Source organism: Accipiter gentilis, chromosome 7 (genome assembly GCF_929443795.1).
Source record: "Accipiter gentilis chromosome 7, bAccGen1.1, whole genome shotgun sequence".
Taxonomy (NCBI): Eukaryota; Metazoa; Chordata; class Aves; order Accipitriformes; family Accipitridae; genus Astur; species Astur gentilis.
In genome coordinates this window covers 11,298,799-11,321,324 of record NC_064886.1, presented here as the reverse complement: position 1 = coordinate 11,321,324, position 22,526 = coordinate 11,298,799, and the positions used below count along the sequence as shown (strand labels likewise).

The following is a 22,526-nucleotide window of genomic DNA, read 5'->3' as shown; positions in this document are numbered from 1 at the left end:
CTGCGTGCAGGCCTGGGGTTGCATAGTTAGGTGGCAAGAGAGATGATTTCTACCTTGATGAGTCTGCAAAATGAATTTCACTCATTCTGTCACCAGGCAGTCTTCAAAGGCCAATTTTATCCTTGAAACATGCCACGGCATTTCAGTTTCCAGACTTACACCTGTCATGAGCACAGATTCATTTCTTATCTGGGTGGACAGGTATGCACAGCAAGCTGAGAGGTAGGTGTACATACAGACTGGTATTTGTTGGAGCTGCACCAAGGTCAGCTGCATCACATCTGCACTCCGGCAATCTCAGCCCTGCTTCACAAAGCACAGCGGAGCCTAATCCAGCAAAACACACCAGAGCAAGGGAGACTAAACCTTGGAAACACAGTTGTTTAAATAGGTCTAAAAGTGGGTTAAGGTTTGAGACCGATTCAATCCTTTCAAGAGGAAAAAAACCCCCAACCTTTGAAAGAATAATGTTCTTTGCATTGTTTTTGTTTGATTATAGGCTTCTATATGCTTTCATACGGCACTCCTGCCTGCAAAAGCCAAATGGGAGCATGGCCTACAGAGGTAAGTGCTAGACTAAGACTGAAGCTTGGAGCTAGTCCCAGTTTCACCAGTAAGCCACAGCTCACTCCCGCCCTTCGCTGCTGCTCCCCACCTCCATCTTTCATGTGACTGGCCTTGTCTGGAGTATACACGGACCAGACTGTCTTCTGCTGTGTGCTGATACAGCTCCTGAGCAGCCAGGTCTCTGAGTGCTGCTATAATACCAACACCAGAGCAAGACAGGTGTGAGTGAACCTTCACATGACATACCTAGACATCTCTATGAGAATTCTCTGAAGCCAAAAGAGCTGTGAGGACTGCCCACAAAACAAAGCTCTGGCCCACTAGCATTACTTCATCACAGTTACTTACACCTGTCGGTCTGTGCAGTTTGGGAGGCAGCTGAATACTGTGCAAAACCACAGCAATGCTCCCACGTAAGATCTAATGAGGATACGTTACCAGGAAGATGGTTACTCTGGCAATCCGCTACAGTGCTACCCGTTTCTAGGTTGACTCATTCCTTCAGTATGCTGATCAAGTTATCTGAACATTAACGCTTTAAAAAAAAAAAAAGAAAGAAATAAAAATAAGGCTATACCACAAATCCTACAAAAATATGATTCCCCTAAAACAGGTCTAAAATAGGTCTACCTGCCCAGGTTGTGACTTTTGAGGGTTTTAAAAAAAAATAATAAAAAAATAAAATCTCATGCAAATGCCTGTACCAGTTTCCAGATCTCAACACCACACCATTTAGAAATATGCATTCTGGGAGAGCAGCAGCCTGATTTATTAAGAGGTGTACAGGAACATTGCTTGCACTATGGTCACTCAGCTCTGTGATTACAGCTAGGGAGCTGTTCCTCCTCCCATTTTATTTTTAGGCATTAGAGTCAGGCAGACTGAGTTCTTAACAGAGAATGACTTGCTTTTATTTTTAAAGGGGACTCATGTTTATTTCCTATCTGGAGAGAAAGTGTGTGTGTGTGGACAGGGAGATGCAGCGAGACGTTGTCACTTTATACTTCAGGAAGGTCTTAAAAGTGGGCAGTGTGACCACCTCTGAGCAGCTCCTGCACAGAAGGTCTCCCCATCTGGAGTGCAGCTGATGTAAGAGCCAAACTCCCACCTGCAGCAGAGGGGTGAGGTGGAGCACAGTAAAAATGCACCATGCTGTGGCTGTTGTTATTTCCCAGGACCCTGAGGATCCTGTGAGAAACAGTGAGCATCTAGTGCAGTGGTCACAGCGACTTCAGCTCTGGCTGGGAAAGCCTCTGATCAGGGTGCGAATATCAAACCACAAGGAGAATTTGAACTGATCTCTCCGCTCTACTCGAAACCCTCCCTCACTCCATAGTAAGGAGGAACTGCAGCTGGTCCAAACACTTCTCCCAGAGGCACAGGTATCCAGTGACCAGGCTCCACTGGCTAAGCACACCGCAGCCATGTTTGGCACAACCAGGCTATTACTGTAACTGGGTAAGTGGGTCAGGCTAGATATCCCCTTGGATTAGTCACAGCAGGTTTGTGCTTAACCTGTGCTCTGGATGAGTCAGCCCCACGTGCCATATGTTCCTCCTGGTCTTGGTCTTCCATTTTTAGCCGATTATTGATCACTTTTTAACCCTTTCTCCCCCAAACCCAGCAGAACTTCTTTGAAATCCATTTGCGTGTGCCAGAAAAGAAGGGAGCTTGTTGCCCGTGCGACTGGTGGTAAAACTGTTTGCCAACAGCAAGGAATCGGCTCCCTCACTTCAAGTTTTCTTTAGGAAGCGGGGGAAGCCAGAGTCACTTCTTTCCAGCTTTCAGCCCAGAGAAGGGGAGCAGCTAGGAGGTGCTGCTGGCCACATTAGGCTCTCCGAATTCTACAATTCAAAGTCCAGTAATTATGTTCCTGGCTTTTCTCTCCCTGCCCTAATGCCTAAGATCTCTTTGCATTCTGCATTTTGGTGTGAGCCCATGACCCTCCACAATGTTAAATTAAAGAATGGAGAGCAATTGAAAACCCAGAGATTTAACTCCAGCACAGTTTTGCCCAAATTCATCCAGTTCCTGCAGGTCATTACAGATGTTGCTATGGTCAGTGCTAAGGAATAGCACCAAGTCAAGAAAGAACTCTCACTTTCACCATAAACATAATTTAAATACATATTACATATGTATTTTTTAAAGAACCTATGATTAATAATCCCCAGCCTTCCAGCCCTTCCATTACAGCTCATTATGTTGCAGGGAAAAAAGCAGACAGGAGTTCTACACTCAGACTTCATTTATCAAGTGGTTCAACCCATGGCCAGGTGCAATGGCGTAGCTGCAGACTGAGTCCCCAGCATGAGCTCGCTGTAGAAGAACTGCATTAAGTGGGCAGATGTGGCATTTCAATTCTCATACGCTGGGCACAGCTCTGCAGCGAGCTGTTGCTGAGGTTCGTCATGCAGGAAAACACATCCAGGAAGGCTTTTTTACCTTTTTGACAATCAAGTCATAATAAAAGTATTTTTAGTAGGGCTGCCAAAATTTCAAAAGTAACAGAGGCAGCGAATCTGGTTTGATTAGAAAAATGCTGAAAATTCCTTGACAACAACAGATTTTTTTCCACCCTCCTGGTGTTTCTCAAAGGATCCCAAAGCCTTACCAAACGCATATCTGTATACCCTCCTAGATTTAACAGCACAAGGGTTGCCTGTTAACAGGAACAGAGGAAAGAAAGAAAGAACTAAGTAAACTGAGATGGGACAGATTTAAGGCCTCATCTGCAGCAAAACTGAGTGTGCACAATCAAAGAGTTTTTCTGATCTTTGGATTTCTGCATTTGTCTGGCTTTCAGCACTTGACTTTTCAGCACCCTTGCTGCTTTAATGCATTTTTTCCTCACAACTTGTGGTTGCAGGCAGGAATGGAAGACCCAAGCCACATTCCCAACCCTATCACTGACTGACCTGTCCATGGGTAATGTCAGGAAAGAGGCCAAGGAATAGGTGTGCTACATGGATTTATCTGTTAGAGGATGGAATACAAGAAACAGAAATTTTCTCATACCTTGTAAAGCCACTGGGATTTTTTCAGACGGGAATAAACTCCAACAGCAGAGCCTGTTAGCTTCTGTAGCCTGATTTATTTATAAAGAATCCCTTAGACTATGTGTCTCTTTTCAGCATATGAGCACTGTTATTAGATGCCTGCCCCTATTTAGCATCTCTATGGATATAAATCCATAAAGATCAACAGCGACAGATTCTCCTTGACTTGACTGTGCAGCATAAGGAAACTTTAAACAGATACATACTATGCCCACTTTGGGACCCTCTTTGCAAACACAGAATGTTGTATTCTCCATCCCTCCAGAGAGTATTTTTCATTCCCACACTTTAAAGCATCTACTTACAGTATATTCATTGGACAATACAGATGGTCTCTTAAACAGATAAGCTTCCCACAAATATACAGCTCTAACAACAGAACCAGCTCCAAAGGCTTGTTTGTCTCCTGTTTCGTAAAAAAGCACGATGGATATCCCTTAAGCCATCCCCCATCCTATAAACACAGATGTTGATCACAATTTAAGTTGGACTGGTAAGAACAATGAAAGCACAGGATTAGTGTGCTTACATGGGCTGCTCAGCGCATTAATATAAAAATCTCCTTGTTTATTGTGACATACCAACCCTAATCCAGCAGAAATAAGCAAGAGTTCATTAAAGGAAGGCCAGTGGATTACTAGAGGAGTTAGGACACAAGAAAATCTAGGTTTCCTCACATTAGACACCTCGGGGTATTTGCTGAAATACCCATGATCCTCACACACTTGGCTAGAATTGTGGTTAACACTCAGTGGACAGGAAACTTCGTAATTTCTCAGGTGTCCTGAGTGAGTTGGCTTGCTCCACTGCACACGCTGCTCCTCCTCTGTATGCAGGAGCTAAGCAGACCAGTCTTCCCTTGAAAAGGGCTCAAGATTACTGACTTGAAAGTTCTAAGTTTTTATTATTATTAATGTGGCCTCTCATCAGTAAGGAAATCTTATTCAAGCCACTAGGGAAAAGCAAATCATTCAGGGCAGGGCTATTTTTAGAGACCCTTGGCAGTCCTCATCCCGGAGTTCCCAGACAGGACCTTGTAGTAGTCAGCCCTTAAAAAGCAACAGCTAGTTTTTTTTTCTTTTTCTTTTTTTTCATTTCATTCTTTGAAATGCAAATTTTGATAGAGTATCCTAGTTTTTCTGTAAATAATTCAGAGACTGCGCCAAAACGTAGTCACGGTAGAAGCCCTAACTAGCTAACATTGCTCATTACAGCACAAATCTAAGAAGCAGAACCCAACAATGTAGCTGCAAATCTTGAACTTCATAAAGCAGAAGTGAGAGACAGTCCCCGCTCAGACATCTTCTGGTGATATAGACAAAGGAGAAAGTTGCCCAACATCACCTAACAGGTCAAGAGCAGAGCTGGGATGGCAACCTAAAGCGCAAACCATCTTCTCACACCCCTCCCGCTCCCCACACTACTGCTTTCCTTCTCCTACTCAAAACACTGCTGGTGAGTTTTCTCTGTTCCCCCCCCGCCAAGCGACAGTTTTTGCTGAATCTGCTACACTGATACACTTTCAGGGCAGGTCTCAACCTCCAATATGGTGTGAAAAACTGTACCATCCCAGAGATCTCCACATTGCTTACTCTGTTTTTAGTGTTTAGTGTGGCATGATGACAGTACCATCCAGGTACACAGCACAGATGCTTGTAAAAGTTTGATGCAGGCGTGTTGGTAGATGTCAAAATCAGCCTCAAAATGCACTGGTAGACTAAAAGGTTACAGTGGATGCAAGGCTGAATATGAACCAGGTTTTTTTGTGTCCTTGCAAGATGACAATTTACTTCTTTCTTTTTATCAGTCAAAGAGTGGCTAGTATGTCCGCTGATCTCTTTTTCTTACTATTTCTAGGCTTGGCTAAAACAGGATTTAGTTCAAAGGCTACTTTGTAAAGCAGAAGGTTCAGCAAGCTGGGTAATTTGGGCAGGAATTGGTCGATATGTGGGCTAATACAGACTTGCCTTTGTAACCCAGTTCATAAAAGCAATTTACTTCTGGGCTAGCATCAGTTCAGGAGCTTTCTAATCATGTGACATTAAGCTAAAGTAAGGGCCAAGTTTCAGAGTGGGCACTGTGAATTTGGAGAGTCTGGGCATTTTTTTCTGAGCAAGTGATGAGAGGAGCCACTGGATTTCCTTGCAAAAGAATTGTTACTGCTTCTGTGCAGGAAGCTTTGGAGCCTGAAGATCCCTTACAGGCATGAAAAGGAAGGGGTTTTATAAATATCACACTGGACTCTGATGCAGCAGCAGTGCACATACATGGTCTGAAAACCAAGCCATTTTTTAGCCTGCTTGCTACACTTGAGTCCACCTGTCAGTAACTTAGATCAATGAAGTGCTTGACAGCTGTGTTTCTGACACACAACGCCTGTGGTGTTAACCGTGTGTGTTTCCTGAACTCCAGGAGACCGCTGAGGCACCCAAAGCTGTTAGTGAGCTCTGAAAATTTCATCCCAAATGTTGAGAAGCATAACTTTTGCTTCCTGTTGCAGGACTGCATTTTGTTTCTGTTCCTAGGTGGTAACATTGAAGCTCTCCTTCCACCCCAGCTCAGAGCAGGGTGCTCCCTTCAAGCTCAGAGCAGCTGCTGGACACCACCAGGTTCTCTCCCAGGACTTAGATTTCACCACGCTTCCTGCTGCAACATATGGGAGAGATGTTGGTCACCTGTCACATTCCTGACGTTATCGTCCTTCTGATAACCGATCGGCTCCTGGCCATGGCAGTGGCATTACGAATGGGGACCGAACAGCGTGGCGGAAAGGAGCTAGGCATGTATTGAAAGAATTCACACTTCTTTGCTTAGCTAGCAACAAGCCATGCTGATAGGAAACAATCCCCAATGTGGTCTAAATTTTCACCTGTGCTCAAATACTCAGATGAATAATTTGGGTTCAGGAAACATTGTTTGTATTTATAAACCAGACATTTCACAGAAAATAAACCAGGTGTTCCCTATTGACTGGAATTTTTGGCCAGCTACAGCAAAGCAGTTGCAGGTTTCTGTAGAAGCCATCTGACTCTGTAAATCCTGACCAAGACCCTTAGGAATGGCTTGCTCAGCTCAGTGCAGGGGACGTGAAATACCGTCAGCATTGCCCGACATGAGCCCTTCTAGCTCCGACAGTTAGCTGCTGGAACACCCCAGAGACAGCGACCTAGGAAATCAATGAAGATCAGCATGGTCAGTGCTCCTAAGCTGTTACAAATGTCTGGCCTCCCAGGAAAGGCAACTCGGAGTGTACAGCAAACCAATAATGAAAGCTCCATTCTCCAGGGAGAAATGCAAAAGACACAGCCAATACTCTGCAGGCTTGTGGGCGGCAGAGAGCCCGCTAGCAGTGTAATCATAGAACTCAGTTCTAATCATAGGTACATTAACTTCACTGCTATCAAATGCAGTTGCTCCAGATTTCAACAGGAGCAATGAGACCACAGTCAGTTTTGAATTCCTGCGTGCTGCACTGGCCTCTCATTCATATTAAGAGTGTGTGGTGAATTATAAGCAGGAAAAACTATACACATAGACTTCCCTGCCCTTGAATTCAGTAGAATGCACATTAAACCTTCAGCTTGGTAGTAAGTCCCTCAGCCATAATGAGCAGAGATAGGCTCGGACCACTTACACACATTTCTCTGTTTTACTGCGTGATGAAGATCCCTCGGGCGTTACAAATTCATGCTCATGTCAGCAGTTTTATACACACAGAATCCACAGTAAAGAATATGATTATTACCTTTTTGTGTTGTGGATGGTGGTCCCACCTAGGACGATCCGGACGCCCGGGTTGGTGCGGTTAAGGTTATAGACAGTCAGTGCCTCTTCGTAAGTTGCCCCTCCAATGATGAACACAATAATATCTTGGGGCCTGCAATAAAGATGCAAATGTTGAGATGGGATCAAACAAAACACAAGGATAAATCCTGTACTGCTCATGGGTGCTGAGGCAATGATCCTGCTGATTTCTCTCCCCAGACCATGTCTCATTTCTGTGACATGCTGGGCTCAAGACTGACAACAATGTGTAGCCCATTAAATTGCTCTTAAAACATTGTCTCTCCTAAACATTTACACAGTGTGCTAACGGTCCTTAAAAGCCTCCTCAGCAACACCCACACGCTGCATCCCCGTGGAGCTCCACCATGACACATACGCCAATGTTTAATGCATGATCGAGGCACTGCTGTGGCTGTTAAAGTAAGATCAATTCAGGAGTCAAATGAGGACAACAGTGGTGCTTCAGACCTCTCAGGCTTGGTTTGAAGGGCACAGATCAGCTGCAGTTTTGCTGGCTGATTACAGCACTACTGGGATTTGTGCATGACTTTACCTCTGAGGTTACATTCCCTAGCCAGCCTAGAAATACAGGATGTTACAGAGAAGTAGCATGAGGGGAAAGGGGGAGGAGGAGTGCCTTCATCCGACAAAATACAAAATCAGCCATATGCCCTGCACATTCTGCTTTCAAAGGAAGGCTGCACCTTCCTTGCACCGCTCTCCCCAATCACTTAAGTTTTCCACTCTCAAGGACAGCAGAAAGTGCTTGCAACCCATAAATCAGCTCTGCCACCATCTACAGGCTGAGACAATGATTTCTGCAGAATCTACAGTGAAAAGGTGTGGATCACATCCTGTCAGTCATCCGCTTGATTCAGAGCAGTCAAGTCTCGACACAACTGACTTTCTGTTGCCATCTCAAAACTCATCTTTGCTTTCCAAGCAGGTACTTCTGCTAGAATACGGCTGCTTGCTGCAGTGGTGGAAGCAGCAGGCATTCATCTGCTCACTCTGTGCACGCTCTGGATCAGTGACAAAGCAAATGGAGCATGAGAGAGGGATGACCCCAGATTGCACCCAGACTCTTGTGTCTCTGGTTACTCCCTGCTGAGAAGCCAACCTGCAAAGCCCTCAACACCTGTTACTGTCCAGAGGAGCAACACGCACATCGGAAGGACAAACAACAGGGACTTCCTTCTTGGCATCACTGAACAGACAGTACTACCAAAAGCAAAACTGCTTCTGCTGTCAGGATGGGACACTGGCTCAGAACAAGCCACCAGATCCGCACAACTGCCTCCCTGCCCCTGGAGGGAATGCAGAAAGGTAAGAAAAATTAATGGAAAAGATTAGCACACACCCCTGCCCAAAGTGATCTTCGTTACCAATAACCTTCCAAATCATAAGTCTTTTCAGGAAGTTAGGGTTAGGTCTGTGTAAGATGATTTGGACAGACAAAAGGAGATTTCAGAGATGCTTTAGAAAGTGCTGGTAGTCCCCCTTGGCAGGGTGGAGAGGGAATACTGCAGCCTCAATGCCTGGAACATGGGAACCCCATCATTTCAGGCACACCCTCTGGTGACACACAGCATTGCTATTTCAACACCAAAAAGGTTGTTGCATTCAATATAGTTCTTCTGCAGGTACTATGCAATTCATTATCCTTGGGGACTATAATAATTCTAATAATAGCCAAGACTCCCAGCTGTGATTTACTGCACAGCTTCCTCGGAAAGAAAAAGGCTCAAAGTGGAATCCTTTGTAAGCAGTCAGCAATAGTGGAACGTGCTATGTTAGATGCCTTACGCCTGCACTCTCTGGACAGAGCAGCGAGTTTTACCCTGCACATGATTCACCCCTTCCAGCCAGGAGCAGTGGTGCAGGCAGTGCTGCCCTCAGGATTTCAGTGACGCAGTCTGTGCTGAAAGTCTTCACTTCCCTCCCAGAGCTCCAGGATTTGGTGTGCTCATCCCTCCCTGCTGAGCTACACTCTGTCCCCTGCACAGCAACAGCCTGTGAAATCTTCTGCACTGCAGCCTTAAGATAAGCAGGTTATATATAGCTACCACACATTAAGGCTGTGCAGGTTCAAACATCTCACTGAGGCAGACGGAGGTTTTTGCACCTTAGTGACAACACAAGTCACTGAGCCAGCCCCAGAGGACAGAAGAGTGCTGTACCTTGTCTTTTTAGCTACAGTCAGGCATACGGCTTTGGAAACTAGATGCAAATGTGCCCAAGTCTTTTGGGGAGAGAAATCAAAGGGAAGGGGAGACACAGCAATGAAATAATCTGGTAAGCCACTGTCAGTTGTCAGAAAAAGTATACCGAATATCTCTACAAGCCCACTTTTATCACGATGCATGTAAAAGATGTGCCAAGTAGGCCACACCATACTTCGCTTCTTAGGGAGAATGTCTTTTAGGTTGAGAAAGCTGCATCTCCCCGAAGTCCGGTAACACAGTTAGGACCTTTAGGGTTAAGGTCACCTTACTAACTGGATCAATGAAGCGACAAAGAAACAGATGAGGCAATTTCTTACCAAGGAGTCTTGTGCAGACTGAAAACCACAGGATCAGTTTCCTGGTACCATCATATATGCATTTTTGGTTGGAACTATCAAAGACCTAAGGAATTTAGATGCTGAAGTCATGTGGCTAGCTTTCATGTGCTCCTCTGTAATATTTTAACATGTACCAGCCTTTAAATTTGCAATCACCTTTCACTGTCACCGTGACACCAGCCTAACCCTAACCCCAACCCTAGGGTTAAGGACTAAGCCTGGCATGGGGTAGTGGGGGCAGGACTACAGCCTCTCTCCCACTTCAGGTGCCTTGCTCAAAGCATCCGGCATTGACCTGCAGATTTCTCACAGACCACAAGTGAGCTAAGTCATGCAGAGGCAGACAGCCACAGAAAGAACAAAAGGATCTTGGTGTTCTCGTGAAGTGCCCAGGGAATTACTGATATCAAGGGCAAATAATAAGCAATTTCAGAACAGGAAGAAACTCCAAGAATGTTATAGGGTTAGTGGGAAAGCAATCTACAGCAACACTCGCTCCAGCTGTTGCGCTCCTCAGACCCAGTTTGTGGATGTGGCTATGTATCTCCTTGGCTTAACTACCAATTTAACAGCTAAATGCTCAAAGACCTCAGACAGGAGGAAAAAGCAACCTCCTTGAATGAACAAGGACACAGTCAGAGTTTTGCCTTAAAAAAACAATCCATGAAAAGCAAACTATACTAAACACTAGATAATATGTATGATTTAGGAATAGTACTACTTTCCCTAATATCCAGGGCAGTATGTGTGAGCTCTGATGAAAAAGCATACAGCCAAATGGTTCCACATCACATGCTTCCAAAAAAAGGAGATTTTATGTTCGCTGCCTAAGGAGATACCTCATCCATCCCTTTAGATGTGTGTCAGCTATAGACATTTCTAAATGGTTCCAAATTTTTCCTCTCCTCAAACAGTCAACAGGAACTTCCCCCTCAACAAAATCAGTGGGAGAAAGATCATGTCCTGTCATAGAATATTCTAAACTAGATGGTATCGGTGAGTTCTCATGTTCCACGTTTAAGTCTGAACTTTGATGGGCTTTCAGACACAGTAACTTTCCAAGATTTTTCAATAAGCAGGTAAGTAATCGTGGCAATTTGAGAGAGACATGGAATGAGCTGAGTCCCATCTGGATCCCCAGGGAGCAGTGTGTCTTCTCCTACTGCTATTTCATAGGCTGCTGCCTGGCTCCTGCAAAACACTGAGGACCCACGTTTGGTTTTAAGAAGTGCAGCAGTGACAGAGCTGTCTTGTGGTCCGATTACAAACTTGATGTTGTAAGAAGTGGATGCTATCCATCTTAGGTAAGCACCATCAGGCCCAGTTGGTCTGCTTGGGACAAATGCCCTATTAGAGAAAATCCCAGGTCAAAGCATAAACAAAGCAAAAGCTCCACCCAAAGGGGAGGCTTTGGCAGAGCCTGGTAAGCAGAGCATGCTGAAGGGGTCACAAACTGTAGGAGGCATTTTGTATAGCATGTAACACAGCTGGGGCTCCTGCAGACTGCTGTGACCAGGAGAAGCCTTAGGAACTTTTCTAGCTAGTACTTTCCAGCAGCAAGGTAGAAGGGACTGCAGGCTGATGGCATACGAGAAAAGGATGATATTTAACACAGCAGGAAAGAGAGGAGAAGCAAAAGAAAGCAGAATTGCTTATTGCTCTCTCCTAGGAACCTTGCTCAGTGTTTTGCAAAGATTCCCTTTCCTTCACTGCTGCCAATTTCCACAGCTGAATTTGGACCAGGACCTTTTCCTCCCTTGCAACAGTGTAATGTTTAATACAGAAAGAAATAGTTAAAAAGAATTCTTTCAAATTCTTTGCTGTTCAAGCAACTGCATCCCTTTGATCAAAAAATACAAAGGCTTTCGCCCTGACCTTTTGCTGAACTCCTGCCAATCACTGTAACACCATCCTCTGAAAGCAGAAAGCAAGAAGACAGTGTAGCCCAGTTTGCCTTGGGCTGTGATTTATTAGACTAAGTTTTGTGAAGTTATTAAATTTAAATTCCTCGCTCAATTGGTTTGGCACTAAGGGAAAACCATCAAATGGGCCTTCTTCTTCCAAACCTGGTACCTAAAACCTAGTTTTAGATGAGCCCCCATTTTCATGATACTGAATATTCGTACTTGAGAGATAGCAGTGCTGTGGCCCCCATTTTATGCAGCAAGTAAAGACCAGGCATGAAAGTATTTAGGTGCCTATTTTTTGTCAGTTACGAACCCTCATTCCTATAGCTCCTATGTCTTAAACTCAACATGATCTACCATTCCCATCAGGAAACAACCCTAACAACCATGTGCCCTTACGCTTTTGATCATTTTGCAGACATCTGACCCAGCAGCAGCACTGTTGGACACAGCCACTGTCGGTCCCAAGGACAATCCCAGACCAAAGGAAGACCATGAGAAATTTAAGGGAGAGAACAGTTTGGAAGCTCTGCCTTTGCATTTTGAGATTTACTTTAACAAAACTACAGGATTCTTGTCTTTTAGCTAAGGGACAAGACCGTAGCCACTGCAGAGAAGGGAGGGATACGCAAACTCCATTTCCCTTCATCCAACTTCTGTTTTCCTTCAGTTCAAGGTAGGAATTAAACCTTTCTCATGCTCCCCCAAATAAATCATTTGCATGTTCTTTGTAGGATCCTCAGGAGCAGGTTCCTGTACTCTTTCCCAGAAACATTTAAAGAGGAATCTAAGTGAAACACAGCTCAAGAAAATGTAAGTGGGAACTGAAAAAGAGAAGATAAAGGTCAGAAGACCACTTGTTTCTAGTTAGCTCAGAACAAACCCAGGTCAGGGATGCCTGGATGCAGTTACTGCTGTCCTGCAGGTCTCATTTCAGATCTACCACAAACCGCATCTGTCAACCTCTTTTTGTTGGGCTGAAATCCATCTCAGTCGAGAGCTGGTTTCAAGGACAGAGAGGACACCATTTCTGTTGCTAGGGTCCTTGATATTTCACACCTATTAAAACCACCCATCCACCCTATCCAAAATCCACCATTTTATTTTAAAGGAAAACTCTGGAGCAAGGCAGATTTTTTTTTTTTTTAGTCTACCAGGGACATAGACAAACAAATTGTCTCTTGTGAGACAATTGACTATAAATGACAAATTACTTTTTAATTCTTTCTTATTCATAAATAAAATTATTAATATCTCCTGCTGTCAGCCTGGCATGGAATTTGGATGCTTTCCTCCTACAAAATACAGTTTTGCTTTCATCAGATCGATCAAGGGCTAAGGAGGAAGAGCCGTGTGCCTGTGCATCTCAAAGAGAGCCAGACATGAGCACTCACTCTTTGACATGCTTCTGCCCCTCCCACCCACTTGACACTGCTGAACCTTGGTCCCCAAGTCTACTTCTCTCTCCTGCTCCAAACGAGTCTGTGGTTTTCATTTGATCCAAACTGCCCTGCAACAGCCGCCTTGTTTGTTGACAATTACTACTTGGAATTTATTTTCTGCTTCACTAAAAATGTAGCAGTTGCTGATGAAAAGCCAATAATACACAGCATGTGAAAGGAATGATGATTGTTCTAATGCTGCAAGTAGAACACCTTCCACAGAACCCTGGGACATTTAACAGACATTGGAGAAGATTCAGAGAATTGCTGTGGTGATCTCATCACAGAACACCCAAAGGAAGCAAAGCAAGAGCAGGCTTTTCTCCTCAAAGACTACCACCGCTAGAAGGAATAAGGAACACCCAACCAGTGCTTACCTTAATTTACAGAAATGAAACTGCAGTACCAAAGAAAGGAGTGATCTGTACAGAATGCCATCTTCTCTCTAATGATTCAGTGCCCTCACTCTGTGGCCCACATTTACCTTTAATGACTTCATTGACAACAGATTAGCTTAGCTCCAGCAAAGTCAGCCAGAACCAGACAGCCAGAGTTCTTTTCAATTACAGTTATTAGCCACATTCAGCAAGATCCCATTCTCATCAGGAATAGTAACTGGCTCAGAAGAGAGAGCTTGCAGTTGGACTATTTTTGGTACTCTACAAATAAACGCCAGATGGCATGGCGTGAAGTTAGGGGGCATGTTGAAATCCATCATGTGAACGTCCTGGCAGCTTGGTGCAATGGCTTAATCCTTTACCTGAGCCCTTACAATGGGAATGTCACATCTCGGCCAGCAAGAAAAGACAACCATACTTCAGTCTTAATAGCCCCCTCCAAGGGCACCTACTTGAGGATACAAGAAAGACCTACACAATCAAGACATTTCTCTGCCAAGCTGAAGTTTTGTTCATCTACAGGCAAACAACAAACAAATGGCAGCACTGGGAGGAGCAGATATGTTTCACTTCCAAGCTCTGTCCTAAAAGGCCCCACATACCTGTCACGGAGAGTGTTGGGACCCAGGTAGGGGTACTGGCTGTCCTTGAGTTTTCCTTTGATGAGCTGATCTAGTGTTTCGTGAAGAAGAGGCTGGTGTTGCGTATACACATTCTCAACACCCTACAGTACAAGAGAAACTCTTGTTATGAATTAATACAGCAAGGCAGCAAGCTAAGAGAGAAGATCAGCAAAGGCACATAAAAGGAGCATCATCATCTGATGGATACATCAAGTGTTAACCACTGAAGTCCAGATTTAGAGAGGCTTTTCAGCAACTAACTCCCACTGTTTTCAATGAGAATTATGCCCTAAAGTCCAATGCACTTACTATTAAACCTCTGAAATCCATGACAAGTTGCACTGCACTGCACATGAGTCCTGCTCTGTAACTGTAACTTTGACCAAAACTGTCATTATTTCATCTGTGGCAGATCCATACCTTCAGTCCTTTGAGGAATTGTTTGGTGATGGCTACAGCATCCTTGGGATTGAACAGGTCACTGCCCCGGACCCGTTTCCCTCCATACTCCACAACAGCAGACACTAGCTGTACAGAGAGAGGCAAAACCAGAGTCCTATTAACCTGGGAAACCAGCTTCCAAGCAGTTTTTGTCTAGATAGGCTCAGTAGAGGTACTGCAATGATGACCAAGGCATCAAGGAGATTGAGCCCAAGCAGATAATGCAGCATGGAGAGAGGCGAGGGGGAAGAGAAGAAGTATTCCCCATAGCCACCAAGCAAATCAGTCTGCTGTGACACTGCCTGCATAAGGAGAGAGGCTTTCATTTCCATAGTCTGCTGCAGTGATAGCAGGTCTTCCATACAATGTGACATCATCCTGCTTCTCCACCTCCTCTCCAGCTGCTCACTACATTTGCCAAGCACTGCCACCCTCTGCCTCCCAGCCAAGCTCCTTTTACAGTCTCCAGAAGCCCTTTGCTGCAACTATTGCCTATTCAGCAGGAGATGGGGGAAAAGGGGTGGGGAGGAAGAGGGGAAGGAGAAAGGAAGCATGTTCCAGGCCCTGTTTACATGCCACACACCTGTCCTAGCAGACTCCTGACAAGCCTGCCATCTCTGCTTTATTCAATCCTTCATAATATCACTGATTTTGGAAATGGAAATTAAGTGATTAGTTATGCCTTTTAAAGTAACACCTGCAGGCCCCAGCCAAGCTCAGGGTTCTTTTCGCAAAGTGCGGCGCCAATTCCACAAAAAGCATTGTGCTAAACTAAAGCAGGCAAGCTTTACACCAATTAACGCTGATTTGCCACCTCTGTGCCCTTCTATCCCACTTGTTCATCCAGCTGAAGGAGAAATGCTGCCATTACCTTTCGGTATTTCTCTGACACACCCCTGTTCTTGAGATCTGTGATCAACCCTGGCAGGCTATTGCTGCTGTGCCGCTCATAGTGCAGGGCATAAAGCATCACCAGCCGGGCAGCGTCAAACTCTGTCACCTTGGGGTTCTGCAGGAGACGTCGCACATTCTGCAGCAAGATAGGGAGCAGTATTAGTGGAGAGGCCTTCAAAGGACATTAAATCAGACCAGTATCAAGCCCACTGCCTAGCAACAAAATTGCATGCAGGAAGAATGCAACAGAATTAAATTGTGTCATAAGCAACAGAGCCCAGCTTCTTATGTGCTCTGCGGTTAGATTTATAGGAGTACAATGGAGCGCATGTTGCTTTTGGGTCTTTTCATGAAGCTGGGAATTTATAACCCAATTCAGTTGTCCATTCTTAACTTTCCATAACATGCTGTAGGGTGAGCTCAGGTTACCATATGCCTCCCCTAAAGGAGGGCATCAACAGGCACTTACAGAAACTTTTAACCTCTGCCTGTCCCTTTCCAACATGAGTAGAGCCAGAACTGGTTGACAGGTTCCATTGTAATACTGACTGTCAAGACAAAAGAGCTAGGACAATTCTGTTTTCTTTTGGAAGGTGCGGGGCAGAAGCATCAAAGTCTCAGATAACCTTTGGATGTGAGAAGTGGAGGAGCAAGTATCAAGCATTTGGAAGCAAAGGAGGAAAAGAATTAAAGCACAAAAAGGAAAAGAGGATTACAGCACTGGAGATAAACACAGTTATTACTTCTAATATGCAGATCATTACTTTTTCTGCTGAAAAGAACATGATACCATTGTAAATATAAAGGGTGCATGCCCCAAACAGGCTGCCTGTTAAAGTACAGACCCTTTCCAGAAAAGTTTCAGAATCCCCGGTCCATGCCATTGACCCTCCAGGGATCGCAGGCAGGCTGTAATTGCTTGTGTAAGTTGACAATTGGGCATATAAGTGCTACTCCTCATTACAACAAAAAGCACTTATTTCCTCTCTGCAACCTCTCAGTCATTGTGTCGAGTCACAGAGCTGAGATAATGGAGTTAACAGAACAAACACGAGAGCCAAGTTGGTAGCTTAGGTGAGCAGTGGGAGTAATAAGCTTCTTAACTCCGAGCTTTGAGATGGATCTCAAAGAACAGGCATCAACTACCAGATGTGTTTGCAGACATCTGGTTAGGGCTGGACAGATGCTTTAGGACACAGCAAAGTCTGAAATTCTCCCTGTGCTGAACATTAAAGCAAAACAATCAGCCTGTATTAGCTCAAATGCATGGGAGCAGAGGAGCTGCCAGTTTTACAGTTGCAGAAATGGCAGTTCCAAGAGAGTTATGATATTTTCCACTCTGTAAGCGTACATGACCTTCAAACACTCCAAAAGTCCCAGCATATCTTTGCGAGATTCTGCCACGCTCCCAATACAGGTAGGCAACATGGAAACGTTCAGTGAACAGCTGTGAAACAGTGTTGTGAAACTGTTGTTATTCACCACAGCGATTCAGCTATATTTGCTTTAATTTGTTTGACTGATGCTGACTAGTTACAAAAATACAGGATAAAATCCTGGCTTTGAGGAGGATCAACAGGAGTTTACCATTAACCCTGGTAAGGTCAGGAATTCTCCTGTGAGGGCAGGGACAGAGTCCCACAGAGACGTTTGCTTGCAAGATTTTTGATCCTGTGCTGGCAGCGCAGTGCCAATGCCTATATAAGCAGGAAGCATGTAAAACAGAAAAGCTATTGTCCATCTAAGGAGATGGGATTCAAAACCTCCCATTCATCTCTGAAGGCTCATGTACTATGTCAGGATTAATAAGAGACCAGGGGAAGAATAACCAAAATATACTGTACTCAGGGGCCCTAGGCCACTGAGAAATTAACAATTGCTGAAGTTACATCAGTGGGAGAACAATTCTGCCTTTATTTCGTGCACTGGCTTATTCTTCATTGTTTCTGTGGCCTTGGCCCTTCACTGCCATTAGGAGACTGCAACAGAGAACAGCCTGGGGCAGTGCAGCTAAAGAGATACTGATCTCTCATGTAGAAAGATACCAGTTTCATAGTTTTGCATTTATTTCCTAGCTGCTACATCTTTTCCAGTCGGTCTCAGCTGTTAGAAATATGATAAAGCCCTTCGGGCATGTGGCTGTAAGCAAACTGCAGGCAGCTTTTCTGCCTTAAAAACTGCAGAAATACCTAGTTAGTGCAGACTAAGACCTGAATTAGCACCAAGGTGAACTCCAGTAACCATCCTGCCATGACAGTGTGGCACTCGGTGAGAGCTGACCTGCCTGCATCTCTGTCCACTTTCCAGCACTGCCACATACTCTCTGAACTGCAGAGCTGGTAATGCAACGGCACCATCACCAGAAGTTCACATCATCCCTTTCTTCAATGAATCTGAGATACCTTTATAAAAAGTAGACCAACATTTTCCAAAATGGTCTCCAATGCCAAGCACCCAACGGTCAACACTAATGCTCTGTGCTGTGTTAATATCAGAAATAACAGATCACAGCACAGACACAATGGGCTGATGGATTAGAACTCAAATACTTAACTTTTAAACTGCAAAATCTTGATCTAGAAACAATGATATAGCAAGAGAACCTCAGAGGCTGTTTTCAACAAATGCATTTTATGGCTACATTCCCACTTCAATACTTAAGTCAGCTGAATTCTACCAAATACAAGCTATCAAATCATAACTATATGCTCGCCAATCTATATAGCTGTGATGACTTCAGCAGGCCTATACTGATTCACATCAGCTCAGGATCTGGTAATAGATTACAGTACTTGAAGAATCTAATATTATCTCCTAGCCACCCACTTGGAGCACAGAATAACAGAGGCAAAGAAGACATGTATTTCAAATCTGTTGAAGATGCTTATCTTTATTTTCTAGTCAAACTGCTTCTCCAGTATTGTGTAAAGGAGTCCATTATATGGTGTAACTTCTACCTTAGCTATAAAAAATTAAGGAATCGTTTTTTAATACTGAGTTGCTGGTTGAACTCTACTGTAATACAGCCACACGCAACAATACTGCTATTTTCTCTGAATAGTCAGCAGTCACAATTCATCACTGTTGACATACTGTCAGATACTAGGTCAGGTCATAGGATCCAAGAAGCCAGCATGGGGTCAGAACTTCAGTCTATACTCAGCTATAACAGAAGTCTCACTTAGGCTTTTTCAGTCCTCTTTGCCAAAGAAATCTTTTATCTAAGAGGCTTTCCGCTTTTTTTTTTTTTTTTAAAAAAAAGGTAAAAGCCAGCACCTCAATGAATAGTCTGATTTAGACAATTTCATGGATTCCATTTCTTCTCCTCCCCAACAAATACAACAAGCTTCTACATGGGGGTCCAAGTCTTTTTTTCCTTACTGGTGCCTGCACAGGCAGCCTGCCAGAAGCCAACTGACTGCATATAATGAAGGAATGTTGTATTGTGAAATGTGAAGACAGAATTTGCAAAGATGCTTCTCAAGCCAGTTATTAACTATGACTCACCCCCGTCTGAACTGAATGGGGAGGAGAGGAGTAATTCTAACATCTAATGTCCCAACCCTGCAGGATATCTGCATGCAGAACTCCCACTGACTTTCAGTATCAAACTTCGATCGACATGGGAGTTACAGGATCACACCACCTAGATTCAAAGGATCAAGGTTAGGTTTTGAGCCTGAGGTACCTGAAGAGCACTGGAATGGTCATTCTGGCAGGCCAGTTCCTGCTCTACTTCAGACACCTCCAGCAGGTTCTGCTCACCAACCAGTCGAGAGAGCTCTCCCACTACTGTCACGTGCTTCGATACTGTGCCTGACATCTTCTTGAACTGCGGGTAATTCTCCACAAATGCCTGCAATGGGGAAACCAAAGCAACTGGTTCTTCAAAAGAAAAGCAAGAGACAATGGATGTGTGCAACCCAGTGATAAACTGTACAAACTAATTTGCATCAGTATAAGCAAGACCAGTGCGGGTGTATGGATGACTGGGCACCTCAATCCCAGGAGCCCATAGGCTTTCTCCAACTACCAAGAGATTTCTGGAAGGGATGTACTTTTTATTTACTCTTAAAACAAAAGGATACAGAAAGTATCTCCAAAGACATCGCCAGGATTCTTTAGATCTTGAGCAGTGACTGAATTAATAGCCCGTGTTCTGAGCTGTTGCTAAGTGACCCAGCTCACATATAAAGTCCACACAGCCATATTGGAGTAAACCAAGTACTTAAACCAGAGCATACTGATTCAATTGTAGGGCTTTGGGACTCCAGCACGATCTAACTAAGCAGCAGCTGAGGGAACAGTCAGAACAAACAAGCTTGCAGCCCACGCTGCAGTGGTGCAGAACGGCCTACCGAAGCATCTAGCCTTCGGTGAAGAACCACTGTAATGAACACAGTGCAAAAAGGAGGTTCCCGCTCCACAAAACTAGCATACCACAGAGATCTGAACTGTTGGTACTGGTAGTGCAGACTGTCAGTGTACAGAGAGTAGTGATCTGCACTATCCTGCAACAGATGGGATTTAAAAATTCAGTCAATTATGTGTGGATTGTCTATACCTTCATATCTGCTATGGATTCCAGCTTCTGCTGCTCCTTAGGTTTCCTCCTCTGGAAATCCTCCATAAGATTCTTGATGTTACTGCCAATCTCTGCAAAGTTCAGGTACATGTTCTGCATGGAACAAGACAGGGATCTGAGAGAAAGCCGTTCTAACATGAGTCTTGACACAACTGGAACAAGGTGGCACTCTGTGCCCAAAACACTGAAGTGCTGTTGCACATAGTCTCCCTGAGACCCAAGCTCAAGCAAGCAGCTCTGCAACTGGCCCAGGTTTTATTTAAAACTATAAAATGGACACGCTACTTCATGTAGGTTGCTACTTGCACTACACACTGATTTGCACCACCTGCATAAGCTATACAGTACATCACCACCCCAATGCTCAAAGTCATTGGAAAGTTCCTTTCCCATGGCAAAACAAAGAGCAGAACCTGATACCCGAATTCAGCTACTCCTGAAGATCCCACTGAGATACCTACATTGGCGTAGAACTCGTCATTCTCGGCAGACAAGACCACCTCTCGGAGATCCTTGCTTATCCCCGGTACCCGAGAGAGGTCGATGCGGTTGTTGTTAATCCCCAGCAATTCGTGAACCATAGCCTGGTATGTCCACTAACAAGGATGGTGAAACAGAAAGGCAAATTATGACCTTAGTACGATAACAAACAGCATTGGAAAATTAATGGATTTCAGGCTAAACTCAAAGCCAGTTTATATTCCTCTAGTAACACACAGCGAATTCAAAGTGTCCATTTCTCAAACTTTTGCCAGAACGTTACAATAAGAAATAAATATTACTTCTCTTATAATCAGATGGGCATCCCATGGTGAGAGGTGCTGGTATAAACACAGAGGAAACCCACCCCTTTCCAGGGTGCTTACTGTAGGTATGTTCAAAAGACACAACTCTCTAAAAGAAGAGCAATGGGAATTAATATTCCTGTTCAAACAGTTCTGTTTGCCACCATTATCTCCTCCTCCTCTGCCTGTGAAGTGACATGTATTTTTGGCTGCAGAGGTTCCACAGTTACAAACTGTACAATTTCCTACGTGCTCCTTTGCTTCTTATGCAGCAGTAGGAGTGTGTTTCTGCACATCAGTGAGTTACTATGTTTATCCTGGGAAGACTAATATTAACCTAGAGAGAAAACTGAAAGCTGATCAGAGCACCAACATGCCCAACACTCCATTTACATTCATGTCAATCTCTCTTCCAGATAGAAATCCTCTGTTATAGCAGGTAATGCTTTTGGTGCCCTGTGCTGAGTGCAGTCCTTAAATCTACAAACCACATGTGAGCCGGGTTTCTGACTGTCAGATCACTCCAAGAATACAAGTATCACCACTAGCTCCTACACCCCAGCGTTACAGAAGGGCTGGCTGCTGTTACGGTAGCCTGGCTGCAGCTCCAGCCATTGCCTGATCACCAGACTCACCTGTGTCTAAGTGTACCCCACAGAAATGAAAGGAGACAAACATATTCTGCCAGAAGCTGCAGCACAGCAAACAAACAAAAAAATCACAATAGCTACATAGTAAGAAATACACCACTGCAAGATCACTCAATAACTGTGTAAGTGGGCTGCCAAAGAGCCTATACAAATAAACCCTTGGAAAGGACACTGCCAAGACACGAGGACTCCAAATGTGAAGTGTGTCTCACAGAAGTGCAAGTGGCCTGGTTTGCCAGGGTGCTGGCTACATCTGCCACGGAAGCCAGCACACACAGTCTGTGCTCAACTGTCTGAAAAATCGGGCCACAAGAAAAAAGAGGGAATTGAAAAAGAACTGGGGCGGGAGGCAGTACTTTTTACCTTTCAGATATAAACCATGCCCTACCAGGGTGTGAACTCCAACTTGCTGCTACCGCCACAGGGCTCTGTGCACTTCCAGAACTTGCATTCCTATCTCAGCCCTTGCACAACTGCGAGATGATTCACCTGGTTCAGAAGTGGGGTGATGGCATCGTCAGACCGGTCCAGAATAAGAAGTAAAGGAGGAACCTCAGTGCGCCGAAAGTCAAACAGCTCGTACTCTTTAGTGATTACTTGCTGTTGAGAAAAGGAAAGAAAAACCACTTGATCTTATGTATACCCAGAAAATGTTTTCTCTTAGTTTGGATACAGGTGAAGAAAAAGTGAAGAGCTGGTGAAAAATAAGTTGTGCTGCTACCTTAGTCTACACTGCTATTGAAGACATAATACAAAAGGCACCAGGTAACCTACTGCAATTTATGACACTCACAGGCAATACAGTTCTTCACCTGCTCTCTGGTTG

The 22,526-nt window shown here is 44.4% G+C and overlaps 1 protein-coding gene across 6 annotated transcripts in view; it reads right to left on the bottom strand.

The window, feature by feature from the left end:
* The window catches only part of VPS45 (vacuolar protein sorting 45 homolog), a 29,111-nt gene that overhangs the window by 2,486 nt on the left and 4,099 nt on the right, over window positions 1-22,526 (bottom strand). For 3 of the 6 annotated variants that reach the window (XR_007506703.1, XR_007506705.1, XR_007506706.1), the window contains exons 7-15: window positions 22,190-22,300; window positions 20,727-20,861; window positions 20,245-20,358; window positions 19,369-19,536; window positions 15,658-15,816; window positions 14,766-14,873; window positions 14,325-14,446; window positions 7,372-7,503; window positions 54-1,102 (exon numbers count right to left, since the gene is read on the bottom strand). Coding sequence is in view for 2 of the 6 variants with exons in the window: in XM_049805607.1 (XP_049661564.1) it covers window positions 6,251-6,272; window positions 7,372-7,503; window positions 14,325-14,446; window positions 14,766-14,873; window positions 15,658-15,816; window positions 19,369-19,536; window positions 20,245-20,358; window positions 20,727-20,861; window positions 22,190-22,300 (1,071 nt within the window). In the remaining 4 variants the exon portion in view is untranslated. The other 3 variants (XR_007506704.1, XM_049805607.1, XM_049805606.1) reach the window with 3 other exon arrangements.